General features: G+C 35.6%; 1 protein-coding gene and 1 pseudogene across 5 annotated transcripts in view; both read right to left on the bottom strand.

Annotated features, from left to right (window-relative positions):
• Positions 1 to 286: 286 nt before the first annotated feature.
• Positions 287 to 17,920, bottom strand: LOC121411448 (annotated as a pseudogene).
• A 5,559-nt stretch (positions 17,921 to 23,479) lies between these two features.
• Positions 23,480 to 27,923, bottom strand: part of LOC121411447 (suppressor of tumorigenicity 7 protein homolog) — a 28,653-nt gene continuing 24,209 nt past the window's right edge. For 3 of the 5 annotated variants that reach the window (XM_041604189.1, XM_041604191.1, XM_041604194.1), the window contains exons 11-12: positions 25,844 to 25,986; positions 23,480 to 24,868 (exon numbers count right to left, since the gene is read on the bottom strand). In XM_041604189.1, coding sequence (XP_041460123.1) covers positions 24,773 to 24,868; positions 25,844 to 25,986 — 239 coding nt within the window. In that variant the 3' untranslated portion in view covers positions 23,480 to 24,772. The remainder of the gene's footprint in view (positions 24,869 to 25,843; positions 25,987 to 27,923) is intronic. The other 2 variants (XM_041604190.1, XM_041604192.1) reach the window with 1 other exon arrangement.

Genomic DNA, 27,923 nt, shown 5'->3' with positions numbered 1-27,923 from the left:
ATTCCCACTTGGTGCGGTAGTGCCCTTTAGTAAGGCATTAATCCTCAGTACCAGGTCCTTCGGAGAGGACCTTAAGCCGTCGGTCCTCTGGTTGCTTGCTTACAAGCATTTATGCTTTCTTAGCAATCAGGTAAAAAAAAATCACCACCACCACCCTGGCCCTTTCAGGTTTACTTGCAGTCTCATCTGGCCCTTTGAAGAAAAAGTTTGAGAACCCCTGCCATATCACATAACATTCAAATACATGTAGATCAATTTTTATGGGTAAAATGTAAATATACTTCAATAAGGGAAGCGTGTGGAAAAATCAAAATGATTAAGAGCTTTATTGCCAAACATGCCACAGCATTATAAAGTTGCATATCTTGTACTCTTTATTTACAAAAGGAATACGGTTTGTCATATTTTACACCAACAAAAAAATGACAGATCAATTTACATTACATAAAACACACAATTTTTCATGTCCAATATATTATTTACTGTTAATCTGTTTATCTAGGAAAATGATGTCTATTTATGATTTCTTCTGTACAATCAAAATTCATGCAAATACCCTTGCAAGATCTTATCAATCATATATTGCACATCCAAGTTTCTCTATAAATTTTTCTTTTTTGAAAAATAGTCATTTATTGATCTAGAATACATCAACTATATTACCAATGTTACTTGAAATGATTTCTGAAATTTTCAGATATTTTTTTTCTTGAAAATATCTAACCGAGATGTAACTCATCTCGAGTTGAGAAAATAAAACACAGTAAAAAAAATCATAACTTTCCCATCAGGTGAACTTCCTATATACTTCCTGGGCTTGAAACACTTTGTAGCTGCAAAATATACATGTAATAAGTCACCAAAATAACTTAAGAGAGAATTCAACCAACTTGAACAGATTGAATAAAACTGTCTCCATAAATACCCATTTATCCTTCACTATTTCCTACTTGTAACTCATCACCAGCTTTAAAATTACCTCAGATTGATATAACATACAATTTATAAAAATTCTGAATACCCTGTGGGCAAATAGAGGCAATATCCTATTTTGAATGTGTTTATCATGGCAAATATTTCCTCATTCATCAATAAGAGATTGAGTATAGTTAGGTGAAAGTGCCAGGTACTAAGTTTTGTTTGTTTGTCTATCACCATAGATTTCAGGAGGAACTTCAGAAAGGTACATACTTCACTACATCCCATTCAACTGTCTGAATTTCCTGCCAACAGGACGAGGCAAACTTGATCTTGGTTAATGGAAAATTTTTTCCTCATTTCATTTCCTCATGTGGAAGCACTATGGTGTAGCGGTTCTGACTCTTGCCTTGTAATCAGAGGGTGGCATGTTCAAATCCCACCATGGCATAGCATCCTTTGGCAGGCGTTCATCCACACTTTGCCACTCCCACCCAGGTGCTAATAGGGTACCGGTAGGAAACAACTGCCATTTCGGTTGGTTCAGCAAGTGTACGCCAGACAGGCTGCTAAAGAAACCTATGAATTTGCATGTAATTATACCCCTCAGTTAAATTGTATCACAAGTCATATTGTATTTAATATTTCAGTAGTTTATGATTTTAATTGATTCAGATGTCGATCTTTTGTATTTAAGTTGTATCTGTTTATATTATTTCTATATTGTATTCTAATTAATTGTAGTAATGATATTCTTACTTTCATTATATTTGTTGTATACTATATAATCCTAATTAATTGTCTTATACTATTCGTACTCCTATCATTTCTTTCTTTTCTTAGCGCTTTGAAACATTATGTATAAAGCGCTCTATAAATGCTGTGTATTATTATTTATTTATTAATGAATACCGTAACCAGGTAATATTAATGGTAAAGCGCTTTGAGCGGTCATTGATAGATATCTTGCTATATAAAAGACAAATATTATTATCATAATTTTGGCACCCTGTCTTTGCTGCCTTTAAACAAGAATCCAGCTATAAATGTGTTTTTCAATAGCAGCTCTCCACACATTCCCTTTGTAATGCCTATAATGAAACAGCAGAAAATGGTAAATGAAAAGCCGATTTTGGTTTCCAAGTGGGATAGGGGCAGCTCTCACTTTTGACAATAGCCTTTTAGTATTAAGAGGTTGTGAAGTTCAAGTGGGCCTAAATACCAGTACTTATAGTACTTATATCAACTGATCATTCCTGGCCCCAGTTGCATAACGATACTAGGTTGTACACAAAAATGAACCTCATCAATCGGGAAATAATTTCAACCACTCTCAATCCTTCTAATTATTTTCATTGCACAATTCATGATTATCACATCAACACCAGGCAGTACTGAATTGCATCTTCATCCGTGGCACGGCGATTCCCACTATCTCTGCTTCACGTCTTATCATCAATTTCTTCCTCAATACCATTCCCATCACCAGGCCAGATGACCCGTCTCCTCATGTCGTGCCCTTCTAAATACCTCTCTTTAGAATCTTTAGTCTTTTGATCATCACCTATTAATCTCTGCTCTTTATCGTTATTTTCACCTCTCAGTCGCTCTTTCATGAGCTTTTCCATCACCGATTCAGTCTTTCCTCTCCTCTCTCTTTAACTCCATCTCCTTCTTCTTCTCCTCTCACCATCCCTCTCTCCTTCCCTTGATCATCCAACACTCCTATCACCTTCACCTCCCTTCCATCTCCCTCAACCTCCCCATTCCCAGCCTCCTCCATATTCTCCTTCAGCTCCAGCTCCTCCTCCTGCTTCTCCAGTTCGTCCATCTCATGCTGGAGCTGTTCTTTCCGCTCGGCTATCTTCCGGAGGTCTCCCGCCTGGATCCGTCCTTTCAAGCTCACAGATCTCTTGATGTGCTCAATGATGGTAAAGGGGTCTACATTCACATTGGATGCCTGGTGAGTGACAAAGAAATAATGGTCTTAAAGCTAATAACATGCAGTTGCAGAAAAACAATGATTTCATGAGAAAGTCTTTATATCATACAATAGGCTTATATATTTTGAAATATTTTGAAAACAGTAATATGCATTACGAGCTTAACCGAGGATTTATTTCATTTGGTTAGAAAGGGATTATGTCTTCATGAGGGATGCAGCTCTTCCTGCAAGCCACCCAAATTATTCTTAAGCAATCCGCCAGCATATAGCTGGCAGGTACAGATTAAACCAATGGCCACGCCCACCTTTGCACACACTGCACATTACTTGAAGATATGTGCATACATTTTACTATCAAAATAACTCACACTGCAAGGTCTCTTCAAGTTATTACTTATTTTGTATAAAATATAATCTGCTTTTTATTGCATGTTGGTATTTAGATTGACACAGGATGAATTTGTGTGGATTTATGGGTTCCATGCCTGAGAAAGACGAAGGAAGGGAAGGGAATGGCATGTGCTAAAGGGGAGGGAAAGGGGGGTAGATTGATATACGACTATGAATTGGTCTCCCACTGGTGTAAACAAAATGTGCAGTACAGCACACCTCCATGCATCAACCTCCATGTAAGCTACCAATCAAAAAAAATTACGCTGATGGGATCTATAACACACCCACCCTTGATGTCACCAAATCCAGAAGGGAAGCTTGCTAATGGGAACAACGTGGGGTTAACAGGAGTTGAAAACGTCTCAACGGCACAAATTATTATTATCTTCTTTTATAAACTTAAAGATTCAAGAGATATTTATCAAAAAGTTTTATATCCACAGTTCTCATAAAAATATTACATCTTGGAAATGTAATCAAACTTCCTTATAGAATATTCAGTGCAAAACAGAATATGTAGAATAGCATGAACTCACAACATGGAGGTGCCAAGGCTGAGTGGTCTAAAGCACCTGGCTAGAGACATGAAAGTTGGGGGTTTGATCCCGGCCAGCCACAGCACTTGTGCCCATGAACAAGGCATTTTACAAATGAACTGTGCTCTTTTATCCTTCATTCAAATGAATTGAAGTGCCAGGATGACAAATAAAAATGAAAATCCGTATTTCACTGTTCAAAATGAAATCTGAAACCAGAAATACTAAAAAAAATCATTTTGCCCAATTGATCGCTGGCCCAGCAGCCACTGTGCAGCACCAGATCGACGTTGAACAAAAATTTTAACATTTTCGAACAGACCAATGGACCAACAGACTATACAGACCAATAGGAAAAGTGATTGCTAGGTCTCTGCCAAACTTAGTTCAGGCGAGACAAAAAGTGAAAAATCAAACAAGCATAACAGATAAAAATGACATCAAAATCATATATGGAAATGAGAAAGTTATGACATTTTAATGTTTTGCTTATTTTTCACAAAACCATATAATGCACATCCCAGTGACATGAAAACGAGAGAGTCAGAGAGAGTCCCTTACTCAACATTTCTTTTGTTTTTAATTGTTTGAATTATACAATATTTCAAATTTTACAAATTCTAAAACACTTGACTGAACCATGAAATGTTAAAATAATGGTAATTTCAAATGTTCAGAAAGGAATAAAACTCAGTTTCATATGAAAATGAGAAAATTAGAATATGTCATATTTCGTATAATAAAATGCATAAGAAATAGTGAGTGGGTGAGGATGACATCAACAGTCCCCTCATCTGCATACCATTCAGGCTATGCATATTAACATTACTGTTTGTAAAACTTTAAAATTTAATTACTTTATATCATTAACTTTTTGTTAGGGTGGTCTTGTCCTTTAATAAAAAATAAACTTACAGCAAAAAGTTCCATAGCACTGATATCATTCCTTGGATTGTTAGGAGGCCCTCTACTGATGATTCTTGCCACAGCCGGTATCTCCTCTGGCTTTGGTGTACCATATGGTTCCTGGAATAGGAGAAGGTAGAAAAACAAAAGTGAAAGAAACACTAAAAGCAATTAAAATATCCAAGTCATAAGCAAAGGGAAAAATGAAGAGCAAAAGGGATGAAATTATAGAAACAGAGGGAGCCAGTACAAAAATGGAGAGAGTTTGGTTTGATAGAGATGATTACAGCAATAAAATTTGAAAGACGGCATTCAAAATAGTGATATTATTTGCAATTGTTTGAACTTATAGTTGTTTTTAAAGATTGAAAGAGAACTTCGAGAGATCTTATTTTCAGTCCCTGAAATGGCTCCCATATTGACATATATATAAATATTTACAAATCATATTTTCCTCAGGACAAGTCCTAAGTTCTCAATGAATAAGATAAACCTGTAAGCAGCACAGAATAATTTGCCCCCTAAACAATGAAAGGGTCCCTGAAAATTGCTTTAAAAACAGATGGATTGTCAACTATACACAGTTTAAATTTATGCCTTCTCCTTTTCCAGACCAAGTATACAACTAACATTCAAAATATTCAACCAGTGAGTTATGTGACCTCTGACCTTTGATCTTGTGACCCTAAAATCAACTCAGATCATCCTACTCACATATGCATACATGTCAAGGATTAAGAAGCAAGGTAGACAAATTTGACCTCTGACCTCATGACCCCAAAATCTACTCAAACCATAGTCCCTCCCAATTTGAAACAACAAAGTATTCGACCTATGTAACCTTTGACCTGTGATACCTCAAATAAGAATGATTGGACCATTGTCACATACAAAAACATAGACCAAGATTGAAAAATAATTCCTTAGTTATTGCCAGAATGAAACTATGTCTGACAGCTGGACGGCCCTAAGACATAGGGGCAGGGCAAAAAAAGGATTCTGGAAAGAACAGATGTCGGAAAAATAACCCCAAAACTCCATACAAGACTGGTAATGAAGGAAATGTGATAGAAATAACTTGACAATTCTAAGAATACAATCAAAGGCTAAATGCAAATTTACATACTTACAAGTTTGGGTAAAAACACAGCAAGACTCCATGCATATAAATGAAGATCATCAATAAATGCCCTTATTGTATAGAAAAGTAACCTGCAAACAAACAAAATCAAAGAATATACAAAGGAAGTTACAATATTTCAAATATCTAATGAATATATGTTCTCATAGGTATACTAATCAATTTTACTATAGGTGAAATTAACATAGCATCCAGGGTAGCATAAGCACCCTTTGGTGCGATATTGATCCTATCGTTCAGGTCCTTTGTATATTACCTAAAGCTGTCAGTTCACTGATAAATGATGAGCATTCATGCTGAAGCATCACTTGCTTAACTCTTAACACGCTGAATTGGTTTTGGAGGGATGACAATTGTTTCAATGGTATTTTCTTTAATTCAATTTCCATATTGCACCATTGATACTTTGAATAGATTTTATTCAAGAACTATTGCCTTTTATAAGCTTATCTAATCTGAAGTTAGGGAAAATACTAATTAATACGATTGTTGAATTTAATTGTACGAATGTGCAAAATTGCAACATCAGTGTGCAAAGGGTTAAATAGAATGACCAAGCTTAACCATTTGCTAATTTTTTCTTCACATTTAATCAATCAATTTTACCCAATTTTTTTGTTTAAACCCTTTCTGTGTTTTGTCAAATAAAAATATCCAAAGAGAACACTGCATATGCACACACTTCCAACAATACAGAATTGGACTAGATTCTCAGTCAAAGAATGCTTTAAAAATTCCGGAGGGGGGTTAAATCATGGTTTCAAATTGACCTTCGTATAAATTGTAAATCTCTCCATATCTGGGCTCTGTAAATAGGCTGTGAGGAAATCAGTGTTTTCAAAGAAATACCATATAACAACACATAAAACTGAAACTTTAGAAATTGGTATTTTGCATGATACCACCAGTATTCTTCTCATTTGATTTATAAGTAATAAATATGGAGAATCCATACTACTTAGCAGCTCTGAAATATGCATAAAGAACATTGCATAAGCACACACTTCAAGAATACAGATTGGACTGGATTCTCGGTCAGAGAATGCTTTGAAATCTAGGTTTCAACTAGACCTTTGTATTGTGAATTCATGTCATTGGGCCTCTAACCTGATAAAATCCTGACCGGCGATTGGACTGATAATCATGACTTCATAGTCTTTCTTCGGTGTGAGGTAGGCCATAGCTGTAGCATCTCCAAACATGGCAGTGAGACCAAGAGCATTGTGAACCTGAGATAGGAAACCCATTGAAAATAATAACCATGTACTAGAATTGGTACTTTCAGAGCATAGACCAGGTGAAGCCTGGCTTAAAATAACTTGGCAAAAGGTAGTGTGTATGTGTGCCAGAGGTTGTGGAACCAGGGGGTGGAGAGTGCAGGGGGAGGCTTTAACACCCCCCCCCCACTTATTTTTTACCAAATCCGAGAACAAAAATGTAAAAACTACCATCTGATTGTGAATTTTTGTATGGTCAGCCCCCCCCCCCCCTTCAAAATCATCCCAAAGCCCTTGTGTGTAATTGAGTTTAAAAGATACAATGGATCAATCCGATATGATTATTTACATCTGGGGCAGACCTCCAAAAGAAGATGAGACCAGGGCATGAACAGGCACACACCACAAAGTTATTGTACAGGGAGCAGGAATCTTTTTCTCAGTGCCCCTTTTCTTAAGTTCCTGCATTAACAGCATAAGAGACTGGCCCCTTGAAAATTACCGGAGTGGCCAGTCCATTGTCAGTTGAACAATTCCCCACTATGCTATCTCAAAGCCGGTACATTTGTATATTTTGTTCAATGTAATACATTATGAGTCACTCAGAGCCCGTTGCTGAAAGAGATGCTTTTGAACATGGTTTAGACAATTCTGCGCAAGTCTAAAATCTACTCTTTTAATTAGGTTGAAAATTAAACTGCACTTGATTTTTGGACTTACATTTGATTGCAAACTCTTTCTCTCTACTTCTCTCGATTAAAATTAAATGAATATGAATTTTAAGTTTACCTGAATTAAATCAGCAAAATAGTTTTGTCCATCATTTTTTATACTGTACTCCAGTGCTGAGAGCTTAATGTGTTCCATCAAACCTTTCAGAATAAGAGAGAAAGAATGAATCTATAAAATGTGATATAAAACAAAATACTTGCTAAATACCTTTATATCCAACCATTGCCAGTGGTTATAGGGACTGGTGTAACATTTTTAATTTTTGTATTTTGTACAGGAGCCTATGGGAGACAGTTGTCTCATCCCCCCCCCCCCCATGGACTAAAAATATCACATGTAGCCAATGGAAAACTGGATCATGGGTAACTGAATCTAAACACCACCAATTCATTTTTTTGCCCCCTGCCGTATTAACAGATTATAAAAGCTTGTTACTACCCCCTACCTCTGTCTCTTTGTTCTCCTCTTCTCCTCCCACTACCTATTTATTCTTCTCCTTTTCCAATCCCCCTTTTTCCCTCCTCCTTTGCTCTTTTTCCTCTCTTATTTCCTTTTTTCTTCACCCTTTTCAGTGTTTTTACATCTAACAGAGTTAGTAATAATGAAGTTCCAGAAAGAACTAGGCCCACATTCACAATACAATCATTAGTTAGCTGTGAACTAAATTGGATACTGTACAAACTTAGTTGATATGTAGGCTTATCAAGGTTCTGTGGACGTGTACTGGAGTTTAAAGGGAGAATGGTATTCAAGATGGAGATCAGGGGGCGTTTCATGAAAGGACTTGTCGGACATTTTATCTGACAAGTACCAGTTTATCCGACAGTTACCATAGGAACAGTGCCTCTCAGCTAATCAGAATCAAGGAAAGATGTCAGATCTGACAACTTGTCGGATGAAAATATTGATGAAACGCTCCCAGGTATAAACTGAATTAAATGGGTCACACCATACGCCTTCTTGTGATAATCCGTAAAAGTAAAGAATCTTTACCATAATGTCTCTCTGAGCTAACACTGGCCTGAGCATGGGGATGTATCTGACTAGCACTGGCTTTAGGTAGAGTATCCCACATGAGCTGTGGGTATTCATACTGCTTATCAGTTGAGTGAACCTTCAAGAACCTAAAAAAATCAAAATGATTCAGGTGGGTGAATATCTCCAACTGTAGATATGTGTCATATCAGGTAAAGATGTTATGATCAATCTTGACTCTACTAAATTTGATGGGTCCTACAAATCAAGCTCAAATTGTGATAGGAAGTTTAGGCTATGATTTACACAAACACACACACATAGATAATTATCAGATTTTACAAACTTAACCTGATTAAAAAACAGGACATGAGGTAATCTTCAAAAAGCATTGTCCCTTGGTGATACAGGCAACCCAATTCTTTTTCCTGTCACCTGTCTAAACTTGTTGTTTATACACTATTTCTCTGTTTTCACTATCATCTTTGAATAAAATGTGATCATGTGATGCTAAAATAGATTGAAATAAATGATAATTTGTACTTGGGATACAAGCTTGAAACATCACAACCGGTAACTTGGCCCACGTCAAATCCCTTAGAACCACAGAAATCTATTTGGCTTTACTATTAACAGATGGTCAATAACACATAAGTTGCATAATCTGATCTAGAATACTGCTCCAAAATTTTTATAATTTAACTTTATTGTTACTTATATTGTATTTTGGATATTTAATATTATTATTGTATATCACTGTATCAAACAGTAATATAATAATGCATTGTGATTGTAATGTGTAATGTATTGTGATTTACCATTGTTGTATGCTCTTATAATGTTATTATAACCTGCTGGCTAACCTAATGGGTTGTTGGGTCTGGTTCTTTGTTCTACGTGATCTTTAATAATGACACAATGTACTACTACTACTAGGTTTACTAATGCAGAGTTTTATATCATTACCATTTCATGGCGACATCAAACATGTCAAGGAACTGTTCCTCAGAGAACTTGAAAGGATGATGGTTCTTGAGTATAATGAGAGCATGGTATGCATCGTACTTGAAGGTATTGGAAGCGGTTACTGCATGCTCAGATTCAATGCGACCAAATGTGTCTTCAGCGGTCTTACTGTGTGAATGAGAGAGTAATCTTTAACAGTGAGGTATTTCATGGCAAAGCGGTTACATATCCTGTTTAACTATGATCTTGATCATATCATAGGAATCAATTTCTAAGATTTTTTTCACAAACAGTGGCAATAGATGGTTAAGTTTAGACTTGATTAGCTTAAAATGTTTCGCAGTGTTGTAATGTATCCAAATACAATGGTTCGAATATCCACCAAAGATATGCTCTTACAGTTTGATCACCAAAAATGCTGATAAGTCACACAATCTGAGATTAGAGTCTCATTTTGCTATCAAGACTTCATTCACTGGAATATTACAATGTTCAATTTAGGACAATAGAATTAATTGAACGCATCAGTGTTGAGGACAAGTAACATCCGACAGAAAGGAGGGTAGAAAAGACTCAATGTATGCATGAATGTATATCAAATGACAGAGTCTGATTTTGATGCAAGTTAGAGAAGAGTCAAGGTTGTGTTATAGTCAATGTACTTAAATGTATACCATATTCCTTAAAATCTTCCCACTTCTAGGCTCTGTAAATGGGCTGTCACACCTCAACACTTCAGCCAACATATGCCAACATAGGTTGGCAATGACAAATTTGTTTTTTTTTATCCCATTTCTTAACATCAAGAATAGCCTTCAGTAAACAAAAATAAAAAAATCTAATATGAAGAATCTGAATTTATATTTTTTGAGTCAATAACAAAACGCAATTTTTTTAATATCAGGATATGGGATTAAGGAGAAAACGACTGGCCAAATGTACAGTATGTCAGCACTGTCTTAACTGTCAAGATGTGACAGCCACCACAAACCTTATGATTGGTCTGCAACCCGATTTCGGGATTAAACTTAAAGGACAAGTCCACCCCAACAAAAACTTGTATTGAAAAAAATAGAAAAATTCAATGAGCATAGCACTGAAAATTTCATCAAAATCGGATGTAAAAGAAGAAAGTTACGACATTTTTGTCTCACCTGCATAGCAGAGTGAGACTCTAAGCGCCGCTTTTTCCGACGGCGGCGTCAACATCAAATCTTAACTTAAGGTTAAGTTTTTGAAATGACATCATAACTTATAAAGTATATGGACCTAATTCATGAAACTTGGCCATAAGGTTAATCAAGTATTACTGAACATCCTATTTGAGTTTCATGTTACATGACCAAGGTCAAAGGTTATTTAGGGTCAATGACTTTTGGCCGATTTGGGGGTATCTGTTGAATTACAATCAAAACTTTAAAAGTTTTTGGATCTGATTCATGAAACTAGGACATAATAGTAATCAAGTATCACTGAACATCCTGTGCAAGTTTCAGGTCACATGATCAAGGTCAAAGGTCATTTAGAGTCAATGATCTTAGACCATGTAGGGGGAATCAACATCAAAATCTTAACCTGAGGTTAAGTTTTTGAAATGTCATCATAACTTAGAAAATATATGGACCTAGTTCATTAAACTTAGACATAAGGCTAATCAAGTATCACCAAACATCCTGCGTGAGTTTCACATCACATGACCAAGGTCAAAGTTCATTTAGGGTCAATGAACTTGGCTGATTTGGGGGTATCTGTTAAATTACAATCAAAACTTAAAAGTTTTTGGATCTGATTCATGAAACTTGGACATAATAGTAATCAAGTATCACTGAATATCCTGTGCAAGTTTCAGGTCACATGATCAAGGTCAAAGGTCATCTAGGGTCAATAAACTTTGGCCGAAGTGGGGTATTTGTTGAATTACCATCATAACTTTGAAAGTATGTTGGTCTAGTTCATAAAACTTGGACATAAGAGTAATCAAGTATCACTGAACATTCTGTGCGCATTTTAGGTCACATGACCAAGGTCAAAGGTCAATGAACTTTGGCCATAATGGGGGTATCTGTTGAATTACCATCCTATCTCTGTAAGTGTATTGGTCTAGTTCATAAAACGTGGAAATAAGAGTAACCAAGTATCACTGAACATCTTGTGCGAGTTATAGTAGTTTTCAAAGTCAGCACTGCTGCTATGTTGAATCGCATGATGCAGGTGAGACGGCCAGAGGCATTCCACTTGTTACTCCAAAAAATAGCTTGCAATCATCCAAACTTGTTATTAGTATTCTTTCGGTTAATTTGAACCTCAAATAAAAAGATACTTTTCGTTTACATTTTCAGAAAAGAAACAAACTGTGATTTGTTCCAAATCGGATTGTGTACCAGTCGCAAGGTGTGCTGTGGCTTTTAAGGATAATTGCCAGACTGGTAATGATTTCATATAGAATCCATTCAAATGACCATCCAAGTGTCTGTTTCTATTATTAACTTTAAAAAAATATGTGTCAAAGTATTCTGGAAGAAATTGTGTAATTGCTGAGAAATTAGAAAACCATGCATGAAAGTTGAGTTAGTTAATGAAACAGTACTAAATCTAGATTTGCAATGATATAGGCCTAATAACAAACTTGGTTAGTTTGTACTGCAATTCTACTATTATTTGTCTTTTTTCATCTGTAATTATAAAATCAATTGTATGATTGGGCACAGGTAAACCAAACCGGCCAAGCTAAGGAAAAACAAAAATCATGAAACCTGATGAGAATAGTTACATACATTTCAGCTGCTAAAATGTGATTAATCAAACTTTTAAGCTTGAATTTACACAAGGTCCACAAAAAAATCTGACAACTTGAGCTTACAATTTGAAATCGCAGAAATCACAGTTCTGAGTGCTGCCAATAAGTTCTTCAATGTAACGGTCTACATCTTCCCCTAGATCAGAAACTCCAGGTCTCTTGGCACGCAGAGGGTTGAAGACAGAACTCTCATGGGTGTATCGATTGAAGATAGTTGTAATGTACTGGAAGAAAGAAAATATTGTGGAGTGTTGATAATAGATAGATTGAACAAACTATTGAAGACAATACATTTACCAAATTGATGTATCCATAAATAATATCGTCATACAGGTGGAGTGCACTCAAATTATTTTTTGAAAGGGGCGCCTCACAAAACCCTGAAAGAGGGGGTCTATGGAATTATGATCTAACTGGCAGAGTGAAAAGCAGAGTCTACTAATATAGGGAATGTAGGCAGAGTAAAAACATGGGGTCTTGATGAGATATGCGTTGATCTACATGTAATGTGTGCTATGTATACAAAACACACAGGGTTTTATTTCCGTAGGGACCCTTCTTAGCTTATCTATATCTTTTGGCAAGTCACATGTGCGCTGGATCGCTGGTACCGACTGTATGCGGCCACTGGTCTGACTGAAAAAGACTAGCCCCATTTTTACTGCCAATATGATCATGAGACAGAGATTTACAAACAAACCTGAAGCTTGATTTCCTTGAGAAGTTCCTTGTTGTTACCTAACCACTTCAAGACCCTGGTCTGGAAGGTCTCAGGGATCAAAACATATAAGCTGACCTACTGATAACGGTATCTAAGTGGTAATGAAACAGAGTTTTACCACTGACTAACAAACCTGCAGCTTGATTTTTTTGGGGAGCTCCTCATCATTACCTAACCACTTGAAGACATTGGTCTAGAATGTCCCAGGAATCACATTACCTGTCCTGATACTGATAACAATATAAAGGTTGTAATGAGATAGAGGTTTACACACAAACCTGAAGCTTTACTTCCTTGAGAAGCTCCTCGTCATTGCCCAACCACTTTAAGACCTTGGTCTGGAATGTCTCTGGGATCACAACATGGCCTGACCTCCTACTGATACTGTACATAGTGGTGAATTTTTGGAAGGCCTTTCTGAATACAGGAGGATAGAGAAAAGAGGATAAAGAATATAAAAAAAAACAATTTAGTAGTTACAAAAGTTCCTGTTTCAATACAACTTTATTCATTCATTAAGTCTTTTTATGAACAGGGTAGCTTTGTCAGTAGTTTGAAAATACTGTTAGTGTTACTACAAGGAGGCCCTGTTTAACAAACAGTACATTGTAAAGCAAAACACATTTCAATCAAAATAAAAACTAAATTTAAATCATAATTCACAAATTCAGGATAACAACTATGCATTAGAAAATTAACTGTCTTGTGAGAAAAATAATATATGTATCATGGGCCCCATTACTTTTGTACATATTTCACTTGAATTGTCTCTATCAAGTCTATGGATAGATCTAGGCCCGTAGCACAAAAGTTAGCAATGAATCGCTCAATGGAATGGCCTAGATCCATGTCATCATTGCATGAGCATTTCGATCAGAAGACTGGGAACCAATCAGAACTATTCTTTGAAATTAGCGATTAAATGCTAACCTTTGTTACAAGGCACAGGTGTTCTTGTTACAAGAGGAAATGTAATACAAGTTCACACAATATAGGCCTATCATGGACAAAGGGTTTTTTTACAATTAGAATGAGCAAAGAGAGAGATTTTGTGGGGTATATATTTTCACTGTCAAAAGGAGAGAGTTTTTCATGTGTGACATCAAACACCGTAGTCTCATTGTCAATGGGAATGGGATGATCACTGTGGCATTAGTGATCAACATTCAAATCTGATGCCCATTTAAGAGTCATGTTTGTATTTTACAAAACTCTCTTTTTTGTTTCATTGATTTTATTCTTTGATTTTTCTGTTTTCACAGAACTTGTTGCAATGGCTTCATCTCCTGTTAAACAAATAAGAGATTATCTTACACACAGTCAGGATGCAGAGCGATTTGCCATCTCCCTATGGTATCTTCTAGAGTTGAAATACTCAATTTCTCATCAATCTTTCCAAAGCATTGTGCTTCATACCATTCCTGAAGAATAAACAAGAGAGAATGTTACTTCTATTTTATGGGACAAAGGAAGAAATTGAAAAAAAATCTTTTCAAGCAGAGCCCACATATCATACAAAATACATCAAATGAAAAAATAATAATTCTATATCCTGTAGGTCTACCCTTGAAACTGCATCCGTACCTTTGGTTCAATGGCATACATTCTTCAAGGAGAAAATTCACTATGAATCTAACCTTAATCCTATTTGAGTTACAACACAATGGAAATGTCAAAATTATTGTGTGTTTTTTCTCACAACAGTGGCAAAATTTTCACTAATTATGCTTTAATCAATTTCTAATGAGAAAAAATAGGGGGCACAGCAGAGGGAAATAGGTGCCAAGATGAAGCCAAATAAATGATAGGAGATGGCTCTGCAGCTCATCAAATAAGGCTTCAAATTCATGAAATGCCGCAAATTGGTTTAAAAATTAATGTCCATTCAATTCAGTGATGGTGTGCCTGGAAACATTTTTTTTTCTATTTCATTTTGCCTTTTTTTAATGAACCAGAGAAGGTCACCATATTTTGCTTGATAAGAGTCATGGTCAAGAAGGCCAAAATCTACCTAAATAAGCACAAACTGTGAAGATGTAGTAAATGTAAGCAAACTGTATTTCTGTGAATGACTATGAATTTATAATGGGTTATAACTATGAGAAGAAATAAAACATTTCGACAGGCATGTTTAAATCTAGATTTAGTAAACTAATAGAAATAAATATAATATCATAATAATTATATCAACATAAAAAACTATATACTTAGTGGAGAGGGATACTGTAGATTTCACCATCAGAATAGCGATAGTTAGTAGATCTAGATAATAAACAGGAAAAATGAGTCAATCTATTTGTCAGTACTAGGCCTATAATACAAATACAAATGACAAAATAAGAAGTCAAAGTGATTCTTTTTCAATGACTTTATTTGAAACAGACAAGGAGAACATCATAATGTGATATAGACTATACAAGCACGGTTTATTATTCAAAGATCAAACACACTTTCATATTCAAATCAAAACAATTACAGAAGTACTAGTAGTATTATACAATTATTCAATACATGAAGCTGTAGTATTTATTTAAAGGCATATTATGAACCATCATCCTTATAACTCCATCTCAAGTCCTCAACTTGTCATATTTGACCAGGTTCATTACTCATAATTCAACATTCTGAGAAGTGTATAGATAGGCCCACTGAAATAACAACACACTAATTTACTACCCCGGTACTCAATACATTCGTACAAGGAGTGGGCCTACCTTCCTATCAAAATCATTTTAGTTTCTCTTCACAAATAATATTACAGGCTAGTTTTTTTGATAAAACAAATGTAGTCAAAGATAGACCAAATAATAGCTTCAGTCTCTCTTGGTTCTTCCCTGAAACTACATTGGCTACATTCACCAGTGTGCACTCAGTAATTCCTGTCATTCCTAGAGTCACACACTGGTGAGTTCTGACATTGTTTAAACAATGTCAGAAATCATAACGATAAATCCCAAGAATATATCCTGTTGAGGAGAGAAAAAGAGAGACAACAGGCAGTGTTGGTCAGTTCATTTACTTTGTTACCCCATGTTAACGACAAAATCGGTTAGTAAATATTCATATGCTGCATTCTGATTTGAATAGTAGAGGTATGGTTGGAACTACCCCTTATTGACCACCTAATCTTTTAAGCATCGTATCTGCAAAAATATTCATCAATTTTACCCAGTTTTCGTCTCATTTGTGCAGAAAATTGAGCAGATCAGATTCCCATGTTTTGCTTCGTGACTCCGATTCAATCCGCGTATATATCGACGAACAACAAATACGACGATTTTACATTTGCTAATTTGCACCCGTCTTTTTAAACCGACCACCCGCGATACACTAAGTTTACGGCCGATTCTTGTCGCGGTGGCGAAATATTTTTACTCTTCCAAAGCAGTTCTATGATGTCAACATGCTAACTGATCGCCTCACTACTTCCACTGCGAGCTCCGGCACATGATTCGACGATTGAAGACGGATATTTGTTCTAAAGCCGTTTCCTATCGAATTTCTTAGTTTTTCAGCGGGGTTTGTTCAATACAATTTTGATTAATTCTACTAAATTTTTACTTTTGGTTGCTTCTTTTTTTCTTGTAAAAATCGATTCTTACCGTTTCTATGGACTCTGCGCCTACTCTCCCGCGCATCTCGTTTGTATTACGCAATAATTTTAACGCGGGTAAGGTAGTCGGTTTCAAAAGAGGTGGTCGATATGTGGTAGTCTCACCATACATGTATGATGTAGTATATCAAAAAAAAAGAAAATTCTACTGACGATAGATCTCAAATTCAAATTTTATTGAACTTTTTTTACAACTTGGGACTCTTGTTGGAATGTAGGCAGTAGATATAGATCTATAATGTATAACAGTGACAGATTCAGATGTGCTTGACCTCAATACTATTTGTCAATGAAGTTTAATGTCGAAAACTTGAATGACAAGGCCGACTGGAAATCATTGTATGATTGTTGTTAATGTTAGACCTTACTCCTAATGACAATGTGTAAATTTCTGTTAGGCCCTATTGAAATAATTTTGTTCCCTGGCTTGAATTTTTTCTTCTTTGTAGAGTAGGTCTGTTACTCGTACTTGGTAGTGAAGCTGCAATCACAACCAAAACAAGTTCTCATCGATTTTCTTTCACCTTGCGCCTGCGGCCCACCCATTGAGAATGATGTACCGTATTGCTTACTGAGAAATTGAATCAAGGACGGAGCTTCTTACCGATTCTTGAGGTAATTTGAGAGAAAATCTTACAGGATGTGCAGCTTTGCGAGGAAGGGTATCGTATGAAAAGGTGAGAAGCAAAAGCCGAATCCATCCATAACATGTGGCAAGTAATAAAGTAATTCCTATAAGGCAGAATCGCTTGTTCATTCGTGACCCGGCCATTTTCATGATCCCGTAGCTGTTACACTCGCTGCGCTAGCGCTGGCCCTGCATGCGCTTATGCCTAGCCTGGGAGGCCCAGGGGCCCCGGGCGCTGGACGATGCTGTTTTACGTAATTCGCTTTGCCGAGCCATATCCGACCGCCGCTCTAGGACTCTCGTTCAGCTCAGCCTTCCAAAACACATGGTCCTCGATCGACCACGCCCACTTCTACTGAAGATAAAAACATGTTTTGTTTCCGATAAAAACAAAATTTACTGTACAGGGGCCACGGAACGGTTTTCAAAGTGGGGGGCTGATCATGCAAAAAAATCACAATCATATGGTCATTTTTACGTTTTTTACACGGTTTTGGAAAAAGTGGGGAGCTGAAGCCCCACCCCCCTGCTTCCGCGGCCCCTGCTGTATGGCCACTTTTTCTATGCAAATAGCCCAAAATAGCGCTTTCTCTTTTTAAATTGATAAAATCTGAAATGAACACTAAAAATCCTGCAATGGAATGCCTCAAAACAATTGTTCACAAGGCATTTATTGTTCTCTATATATTTTTTTGGGGTATGTATATTGCAAAAAGTTCAAAAGGTAAATTATATGCCCTTTATTATGTCATAATTTTAAATTCAATATTCGTTACTTAATGTTGTCAGCATGGGGAGAGCAAGCAAGATAAAACGTCATGTTCAATATTTTCTTAAGTTCTGTGTATATGATTCTTGAAAAAAAATCAATTCTCAAAATTCTCTTTTGCATATCTAAGAAAAACAAAAAACAGCACCTTTATAATTGAAAATCCTGATGAACAGAAGTTTAAGCTTGCACACCAAAAATGTATCCTCAATCGAAATTCTCTTAACTCTTTGCATAATGGCATGATTGATATATACTACGATATGAAAATATTACTATGAGATGATAGATAATAATTTCCATTTACCATCATTTCCATGCCCAAGTTATTTTTTTAGATTAAGGAACCGAAAAAATACTTCTCATTCCATTGTCTTCAGACTGAATATCTGATACATAGCCAAGTCTGACTTTGTGAAATAGAATACCTTGAAAAGATGGTTATCACATCATACAATTTAGGAATTCATTTTTCATAAGAATATGTTTATTCCATGGCAAGCATTCCTTGATTTATAATACTCCAATACCACAGACTTGCTCCCCCCCCAAAAAAAAATAGATAGATGGCAAATGACAAAACACCCTGGAAAGGTTTCCACAAATCATTTCCTCTCCACCAAAAAAAATCTAACATAGAAGAGGACAGAGAAAGTAAATGAACTAGGGACTATGAAGATTCCCCTGGACACATACACATAATTAACACACTGGCAATTGTATAATGATAAATACAAATAACAACATCATGATCCTCTTCATGCCAATTCAAATTCATCACATTCGTATAAAAATAGAATGTCACCATAATCATTTTGAATAACACAAAAAATATTGTTCATAACAAAAAAGAAAGAAAGCAAGCACAACATTCAGTTCTTGTCATTCTGTTTTTTAATACTTTTTTGCATCAGACAGCATTTCAACATGTAACATAGAAATTCTTTTCACTCCTCATAAGAAGATCTCTTAATATAACATCTCAACAAAAATTGAAACATTCAAAATGATGCAACGGAAGAAAAGGAAGCATTGAAAAAATCAAAATAATGAAAAAAAAAGAGAGAGGATGAAGGGAAGCATTAGAATAGACACTATACCTTCTTGAGTGTTTGCATCTCAGATGTTTAACAATCAAAGACAGAAAAGCATAGACACAAACATACATCTAGAAATTTATAGCACAGGAGACCAACTGTGCTTCTTGTGGCTATAAAATTCATGAATAATGTCCATATTCATGTTTTCATTTCCTTCACACAAACTATGAGAGTAAACCTATCCAGTTGATGCCTAGAGAGTGAGTACTAAATTGTGATGTTTATACCAGGATAAAAAAATCAAAGCAAAATACCACAATAAATGTAGAGCCATGTTTATCTAGTTTACTAGGACCCTGTAAGGGAAGGGGCATATGGAAATAACTGAACATTTCTTTGTGAGAAGGCAAGATCACATAACAGAATATGAAATGTTTAGTTTGACTTGACTTTCCAAAGGAAAAGCATCGCTCTGCATTGGAACATTTTCATAATTTATTTTAAAGCACGAACCTATATAGTACTATTTCAATTTGTGTGAATTTGTGTATCTCATTAGTCCCTAAGAAACGCTCATCTTACTGATTTTTATTCATGAATCATGATGTCACTTTAAATGTCTACTTACAGATTTCCTACAATGAATACTGATGACTATGTGTGATTTAGAACAGAGAATGAACCTGATCAATGTGTATTAAACTTGATGCTTAATGACACCTGTGGAAGTATGATGTTACAGTTTCAAAATTATCTTTGGTATTAATGGCTTACATTATACATTACCATACAAATAGACGAACTGCTTGCTTTCCAACATTCATATCCACAACAATATCAGAATTCTTATGGAGTGCTGCAAGAAACTAGAAATCAATTTTTAAGGCATCCAAATCAATTTTAAGTATTGAAATAAAGTTTCCAATTTGCAATTGATTGCTGGTCTGTTTCTTGTAACTGTAACAGCAAGTATAAAGTGGTTTGCTTGAGTTAATTTGATTTATCACTTGGAGATTGGAACTGAAATTTGCAATTGATTGCAAATATTTTCCTGCAACACCCCCTAGACTTTGAAGAACCAGAGTTGCAGTAACTTTTAGGACCTTTCATACCATTCTGAATCTTGGTGGTATCATTTTCTCAAGTGTTGTGACTTTTAAACAAACACAAGCTTCACTTCTAGAAAAATGAATGCAATAGATAATGAAATAAACCTTTTAAAAAGAAAAATAGATACAAAGTACTTGTTTTCATGATTGTATGTCTTGGATATGGCTCAAACAAATTAGAGTCAATTTCCATATTAAGAAATATGTTTAAGACAGATTCAATGAAACACCAGATGCTGTCAGAATTTATAACCAATAATTATATAAAACCAATGTAAAGATCATATCATCATTATTACCCAGATAAAATTGTTGACTTGTAAATTTGCATATTATGAGCATTATGTCAAATACATGCCATTAAGTCTAAACTCTGACAAGCTAATTCAGCTGGAAGTATGGAACTAAGGAAGTTTTCACTCATATCTCAAAAATTTCTATTAAACTTGCCACTGTTCAAAACTGAAGGTGTTTACTATCTGTAACATTGAGACAGACAAGGTACATCTTGTATTCATTACATGTGCAAGTAACACCCTCACTTAATTAAACATATTAAAAAAGACTTCAGTAAATATTACTCTCTGTTCTCATACTAGACAGCTTGGGTTAATCACATTCACTGAACATTTCCGTTTGCCTGCACATCATAGATAATCACTATAATATTTGTAAAGTCATGTGCACTTGTGGCAATCAACAAGATATTTAAATACCCCCTCAGTTTTTTAAATCTTCAAGATTTTAAAACATTTTAAAGTGCACTATTACATAAAATACCAAGTGTCATGTGCAATGTGGTACTTGTAGATGAATTCCTAATTTCAATCAATTTTTGCACATTAACAGTGTCATTGGTGAAAAGACTAATGTGAAATAGGCAAGTGACAGCATCATTCAACAGATAGCCTAGAGTCCTCGTTTCCAGCTTGAGATATCAAAGTGAAATATCAAATATATTTTAGGTGCGCTGTAATACAACCCGAAATTAAAAATCTTCAGTTGGTAGCAAATAAAGGAAATTCATTCAAGAACAAGAAAACTGACTGTACTGGCAAGAAGTGTTGCAAACTGTCACAACATAAATATATCTAATATTTTGACCGGTGCTTGTGTGTGTGTTACATCCATCTTATAACCAAAGACACAAAAAGTTACATTCTAAATAAACATTCAACTCAACAATGATTTCAAGCTATGGTTTGGCTATGCAAAAAATACAACAAAATCGTAATGCTTTCATTATTTTCTGGACTCCTGGGCACTGTAACACAAAATTTCTTGATAGGGACTAATTACATAGTTGATTTGTAATATTGATATTTGCATGTGATCAATTAAAGAGCCCATTGATCAACCATTGGGATATGTGTCACAGAGCCCTAGTGTCATGTTTTTATGTCCAAGAATATTACTGTTCTAATAATTCACAGGATATAATGTTAAGCTTTGAGGCCACTGCACACCTTATGATTGGCCTGAGGCTCGAATTGTAAATAAAAAGTTAAAACAATTTATGAGAAGACTAAATCATGGAACAAACTTGTTTGTAGTTTTGAATCATCAAATGAATAATCAAATGAAAATGTATTAGTTTCCTCAGCTCTGAATCGCAAAATTAATAATCAAATGAAAATTTATGGCTATTTCAATCCTCTTCATAGTTATTACAAGGAATTTAATTCAGAATCGTAAGGATATCACAACAATCCTACGATTAGCTATGACTGTTAGCCAGTTTAGCCATTACTGCAAACTTAAGACTTTCAATTATTGAACATTTTGATAGAAGCATTCTGAACCTCAAATAAGATAAGTTTGTCCGATTATATTATTATAAAATATTCAAAATGCTGGGGTTTTTTTTCAAAATCGGGTCGTAGACCTGTCAAAAGGTGAGCAGTGGCCTTTAGTGACATTTCGTAATGCTGCCCATGGCTATAAATTGAATTTTTAAAATGATTCCTGTTGAAATAAAATCTTTTTTACAAAATGAGATAACAAGATGCTGCAATTACAATGTACCAACTCCTCTCTTTCTCGTAACTTGTAGTGAAAATATAAATAATAATGACAGACTCCAGGACTGACAATAGATGTGTTGGATGTAAAGGGAACAAAAAAATAAGTACTGTTATACCCTGTCCTGCAGTGTTATAAATTGTAAATAACATAAAAACGAAACAGCTTTTCCTTATCAGAGAAATGCTTCTTGTACATGTAAATTTCAGTTTAATCGTTTTAAACATGGTTTGGGCTCAATCAGACTTTCCTACAGGAAACTTTTAACATGAGAGGTAAAGAAATCTAAATGACAGAACTCCCAACCAATGTACCTGGAAAATAAGGGTGTTCTTGATTGAAATATAGTGTGGTAAAGTCACCAAGAAAAATAGGAAAATCATATCAAAACAATGGTAAAAATTTGATATTCTTCCCCCCACATTATTCATTTTTTGGAAATTTCCCAGTCTTTAAGATTTTCTTCTTTAAGATAATCAGATGTAACATGAGATCAGTTGTAGCTAAAAGGAAACTGACACAAAATAAAAAAAAAAGTGAGGATAAGTCAAGAGTCATCTGTTGAGTAAGAAAAATAATACAAAAACTTCATACAGCTGCAAAACTGAGCTGTACAAGTCATTTCATGAAGTATCATGTATTGTAAAATTATTCACCTGTACTTGTGAGCACCAACTGATGAATGAGAGACCTCAAAGTACTAACCCAAACCTAAAGATTAGAATTTGGGGTTCAATAATACAGGGGTGTTTGAGGACAGGAAGTATGTATATGAACTACTTTGGCTCTCCTTTGCTAGACGAAAATTCTTGTCAAAATCTAGTTGAGATCTATTGGCAAATGTGTCCATTCATTACTTCCGGACTGGTGGTAGCCAATCATGAGCGCTTTATCTCTGATTGGACAAAAGCGCTTGCTACGTTGCCACTAGGGTATACATCAAGCACTGCACTTAACTGGGCCGAGTGTCCTTTCTCGTTAGCAAATTTAACCCTGGACTATCTCACTTAGCACTGCAATTGCTCAAGTAATCCACTTATTTTGCAAGGCCAAATAATCCTGTACTATAAGTGGGGCTATCCCACTTTGCTAAAACACTGAGAAAAGAAAGTGGGCTAAGCTTAACCTGTAATATAGGAGGGGCTATATTGCCCCAACTCTAATACACGGTTAAAGAAAATGAGAAAAGCATATGTAGGAGCACACCTTGGGGTGGGGGACTCATGGTGGAGACACGGTCAGGGGAAAAATGGGAGGACCGGAGGGTGCTATTTTCCCACTTCTGTTCAAACCGTACTACACTTTCAAAAAAACTTGGAAAACTGGATGAATAATTTTTTTTCTGCAGGAAGAATATGGCAAGTCTCTTGAGAACAGACAAGGGGGTGTGCCTTTGTTGATATCTAAAGTCACCCCTCCTTTGAGATTTTTGCCTTAACTACTTTTCAAAACACTTGATATCAATCATATAAAAATATATATAAAATTCCTTCCTTTAGTCTTTCACCACAAAAATTAAATTCATATTGCAAATTGGGATAATCTTTGCATTTTACCAGTTGTGGAATATACTAATAACTGTTAACAAATATGAACTTGGTTTAAGCAGAAAAAAAATATGTGTAAAATATGAAAATTTCCCAGGACAAACATACAGGGACTGTTGTTGAGCAAGTTGTTTACAAACAACTTGGCAATGGAAACTGAAGTCTCTCTAAATTGGAGTAAAGAAGTTGTAATAAATCTAGGATGCCTAGAGGTGACAGACACATGGCAGAGCAATTTCTTGAATCTAAGGAGTGAAAAGAATTCATATGTTCACTTTCTAACAACCATTTTGCCCACTTTTCATAAGCTATTTTCAAACAACAAGCAAATACATTAAATAAGCCACAAGTTAAATGTCTGAATGCATGGTGCAGATAAGAATTCTGCAAATTATGTTTAGCCTACTCCTCAACATTTCCAATTCTCTTCTTTCGCTGAGCAGGTAAATAACTGATTCTCTTTCTCTCAAAAGCTCAGAGAAAACAGCCACAAGGTTCAATAGGTTTCACAGACACAGAAAACAGAAGAAAAAAACAGCGGAACTGGGAACAGCCATGTCCAACCATTTGAAAACGAACACAACATTGTATGACGTGAACAGAAAAATAAAACACAAACACTGATAGCACAGCTCATACAGTCCAACCGTCGCAGGCCACCGGTAAAAAGTGGTGGATTTTACGCAACTTTGTGTTGGTTGGTGAGAGAACTTAAGCCGGTAGAGGTGCAGATGATGACATCAAATAACTCTTCCTAGCTTGATGATGATGATTGATGGTGGTGGTGACGGTGGTCTTTACAGACGTGTTAACTGCTGTAAGAGGCTTGCTGGTATGATGCCCTCAAGTCTCTCCATCACAAAACTGAACGGCGCCGACAGAGATGAGAGGAACTACAAAAATATGGAAAGAGAGGAAGCATAAACATTAAATATAGTAACAGTCAACATCTCATACATGTAATCATACAGCATGCTTTCCTTGAAGCAATAATATATGTCTTAAAGAGAAAGCAAGATGTGCAATATCTCAAAATGATTGTCGTTTAAAACAATCATTTGTATGACTGGTAACTCTGAGGTAAAAGAAAGTAGTTTCAGCAAAAAATATATCATGTAAAAAAAGTCTTTACAATCGAGGTTAATTGACACCGTACTATCATTTATCTAGATCTGGTACATTGAAATAAACTTATCTGTGTGAAATCATGAAATCTTAGCTGAAAACAGATAATTCTGATGATCACTAACACAAAAAGGCATATGTGGGATAGTTAATAGATGTTAATATTGCTTTGAAAAATATCTGACATTTTATGGAATTCCATGCTTATTTTGCTCATGTCTCAGCAATTGCACAATTTTTCCCAGAACCATTTAGCACACATTTATCATTTATAAATATAAACACTTGGGTGATCATTTTATTGGATTCTATTCGAACTCATTTTGAGATCGTTACCAAAACTAGCTTTTATCTCCAAGTAAATGAAAATGACAATAAACCCCATGCATTATTTTCAGATAAAAAAGAAAAAAAAATGGAAAGGGACAAAAGGATAGAAAGGATGAGAAGAGATGATGAAATAAGTTATAACGTGCCCAGTCCATTCTGAGAGACAAAAAACTAAAACATAGTACAGCCCCGCAAAACGATTCTCAGTAAGGACGTTTAGGATTAAGATATTCTGTAGTGGCTAGGCCATTGCAATCAATCCTAAACAGACCGAAAGACAGAGGTAACAAAGAGGGATAGACAACAAGAGATGAGAGACAGAAGGGAAGATTGACGTAGAGATATATAGAAATGCATGAGAGAAAGAAGGAACGTACCAATCAGGAGAATCAAGAAAACTTGTTAATACTCACTGCTTTTGCGATAGCACCCATGGGTTCAGGGAACTGATGTGTTAGGAGTGCCAACGAGGCAGTGAACGTACACAACCCTGCTGTGAAGAGGATGAAGAAAGGTAGCTCCTTCTTGGGATAGACAGACACCTCATGGAAAGCTGCTGCAGAAACGACAGAAACCATGAAATAAGCATTGATTTATTGATAATAGCCACAGCTAAAACAGGGCATGTTGAGATGCTCAAATCAATGACACACATTGCACTAAAAGAGCTTAAGATTTGCGACTACATTAAAAAAATAGCTTCTAATCATAACAAGTGGAATGCCTCTGGCCGTCTCACCTGCATCACGTGATTCAAGATAGCAGCAGTGCTGACTTTGAAAACTACTATAACTCGCACAAGATGTTCAGTGACACTTGGTTACTCTTATTTCCATGTTTTATGAACTAGACCAATACACTTACAGAAATAAGATGGTAATTCAACAAATACCCCCAATGTGGCCAAAATTCATTGACCTCACATGACCTTTGACCTTGATCATGTGACCTGAAACTTGCACAGGATATTCAATGATACTTGATTACTCTTATGTCCAAGTTTCAAAAGTCAGATCAATAAACTTGCAAAGTTATGATGGTAATTCAACAGATTGCCCCATTATGGCCAAAGTTCATTGACCTTTGACCTTGGTCATGTGACCTAAAATGCGCACAGGATGTTCAGTGATACTTGATTACTCTTATGTCCAAGATTTATGAACTAGACCAACATAGTAAATTAAGAGGCTTTTTTATAGGAGGAGATTATAATTTGTTTAACAAATTTTCGGCATTACTCCTATTTGTTTAAGATCAGTATGCTCGATCTGTAATGAAAATCATAAGATCAGTATGCTCGATCTGTATGAAAATCATAAATCATAAGTCAGAAAAAATTGGAACCAGTGGGATTCGAACCTGCCATCTACTGCTTTCCGGGCAGCGACTCAACCACCAGGCTATTCTGGTTCACGGTTAAGCCACGATGAACTGGAATTCAAATACCCTTGATCCTCTTCTTTCTGACTCATTACTATTCAAATGCCATCCGCCGTGGACAATAGATAGTAAATTAAGAGGCTTTTTTATAGGAGGAGATTATAATTTGTTTAACAAATTTTCGGCATTACTCCTATTTGTTTAAGATCAGTATGCTCGATCTGTAATGAAAATCATAAGATCAGTATGCTCGATCTGTATGAAAATCATAAATCATAAGTCAGAAAAAATTGGAACCAGTGGGATTCGAACCTGCCATCTACTGCTTTCCGGGCAGCGACTCAACCACCAGGCTATTCTGGTTCACGGTTAAGCCACGATGAACTGGAATTCAAATACCCTTGATCCTCTTCTTTCTGACTCATTACTATTCAAATGCCATCCGCCGTGGACAATAGATAGTAAATTAAGAGGCTTTTTTATAGGAGGAGATTATAATTTGTTTAACAAATTTTCGGCATTACTCCTATTTGTTTAAGATCAGTATGCTCGATCTGTAATGAAAATCATAAGATCAGTATGCTCGATCTGTATGAAAATCATAAATCATAAGTCAGATCGAATCATTACAGATCGAGCATACTGATCTTAAACAAATAGGAGTAATGCCGAAAATTTGTTAAACAAATTATAATCTCCTCCTATAAAAAGCCTCTTAATTTACTATCTATTGTCCACGGCGGATGGCATTTGAATAGTAATGAGTCAGAAAGAAGAGGATCAAGGGTATTTGAATTCCAGTTCATCGTGGCTTAACCGTGAACCAGAATAGCCTGGTGGTTGAGTCGCTGCCCGGAAAGCAGTAGATGGCAGGTTCGAATCCCACTGGTTCCAATTTTTTCTGACTTATGATTTATGATTTTCATACAGATCGAGCATACTGATCTTATGATTTTCATTACAGATCGAGCATACTGATCTTAAACAAATAGGAGTAATGCCGAAAATTTGTTAAACAAATTATAATCTCCTCCTATAAAAAAAGCCTCTTAATTTACTATCTATTGTCCACGGCGGATGGCATTTGAATAGTAATGAGTCAGAAAGAAGAGG

This window comes from Lytechinus variegatus, chromosome 3, assembly GCF_018143015.1.
Source record: "Lytechinus variegatus isolate NC3 chromosome 3, Lvar_3.0, whole genome shotgun sequence".
In the NCBI taxonomy this organism is placed as follows: domain Eukaryota; kingdom Metazoa; phylum Echinodermata; class Echinoidea; order Temnopleuroida; family Toxopneustidae; genus Lytechinus; species Lytechinus variegatus.
The sequence above is the reverse complement of the archived record's forward strand: the minus strand, read 5'-3'. Positions and strand labels throughout refer to the sequence as shown.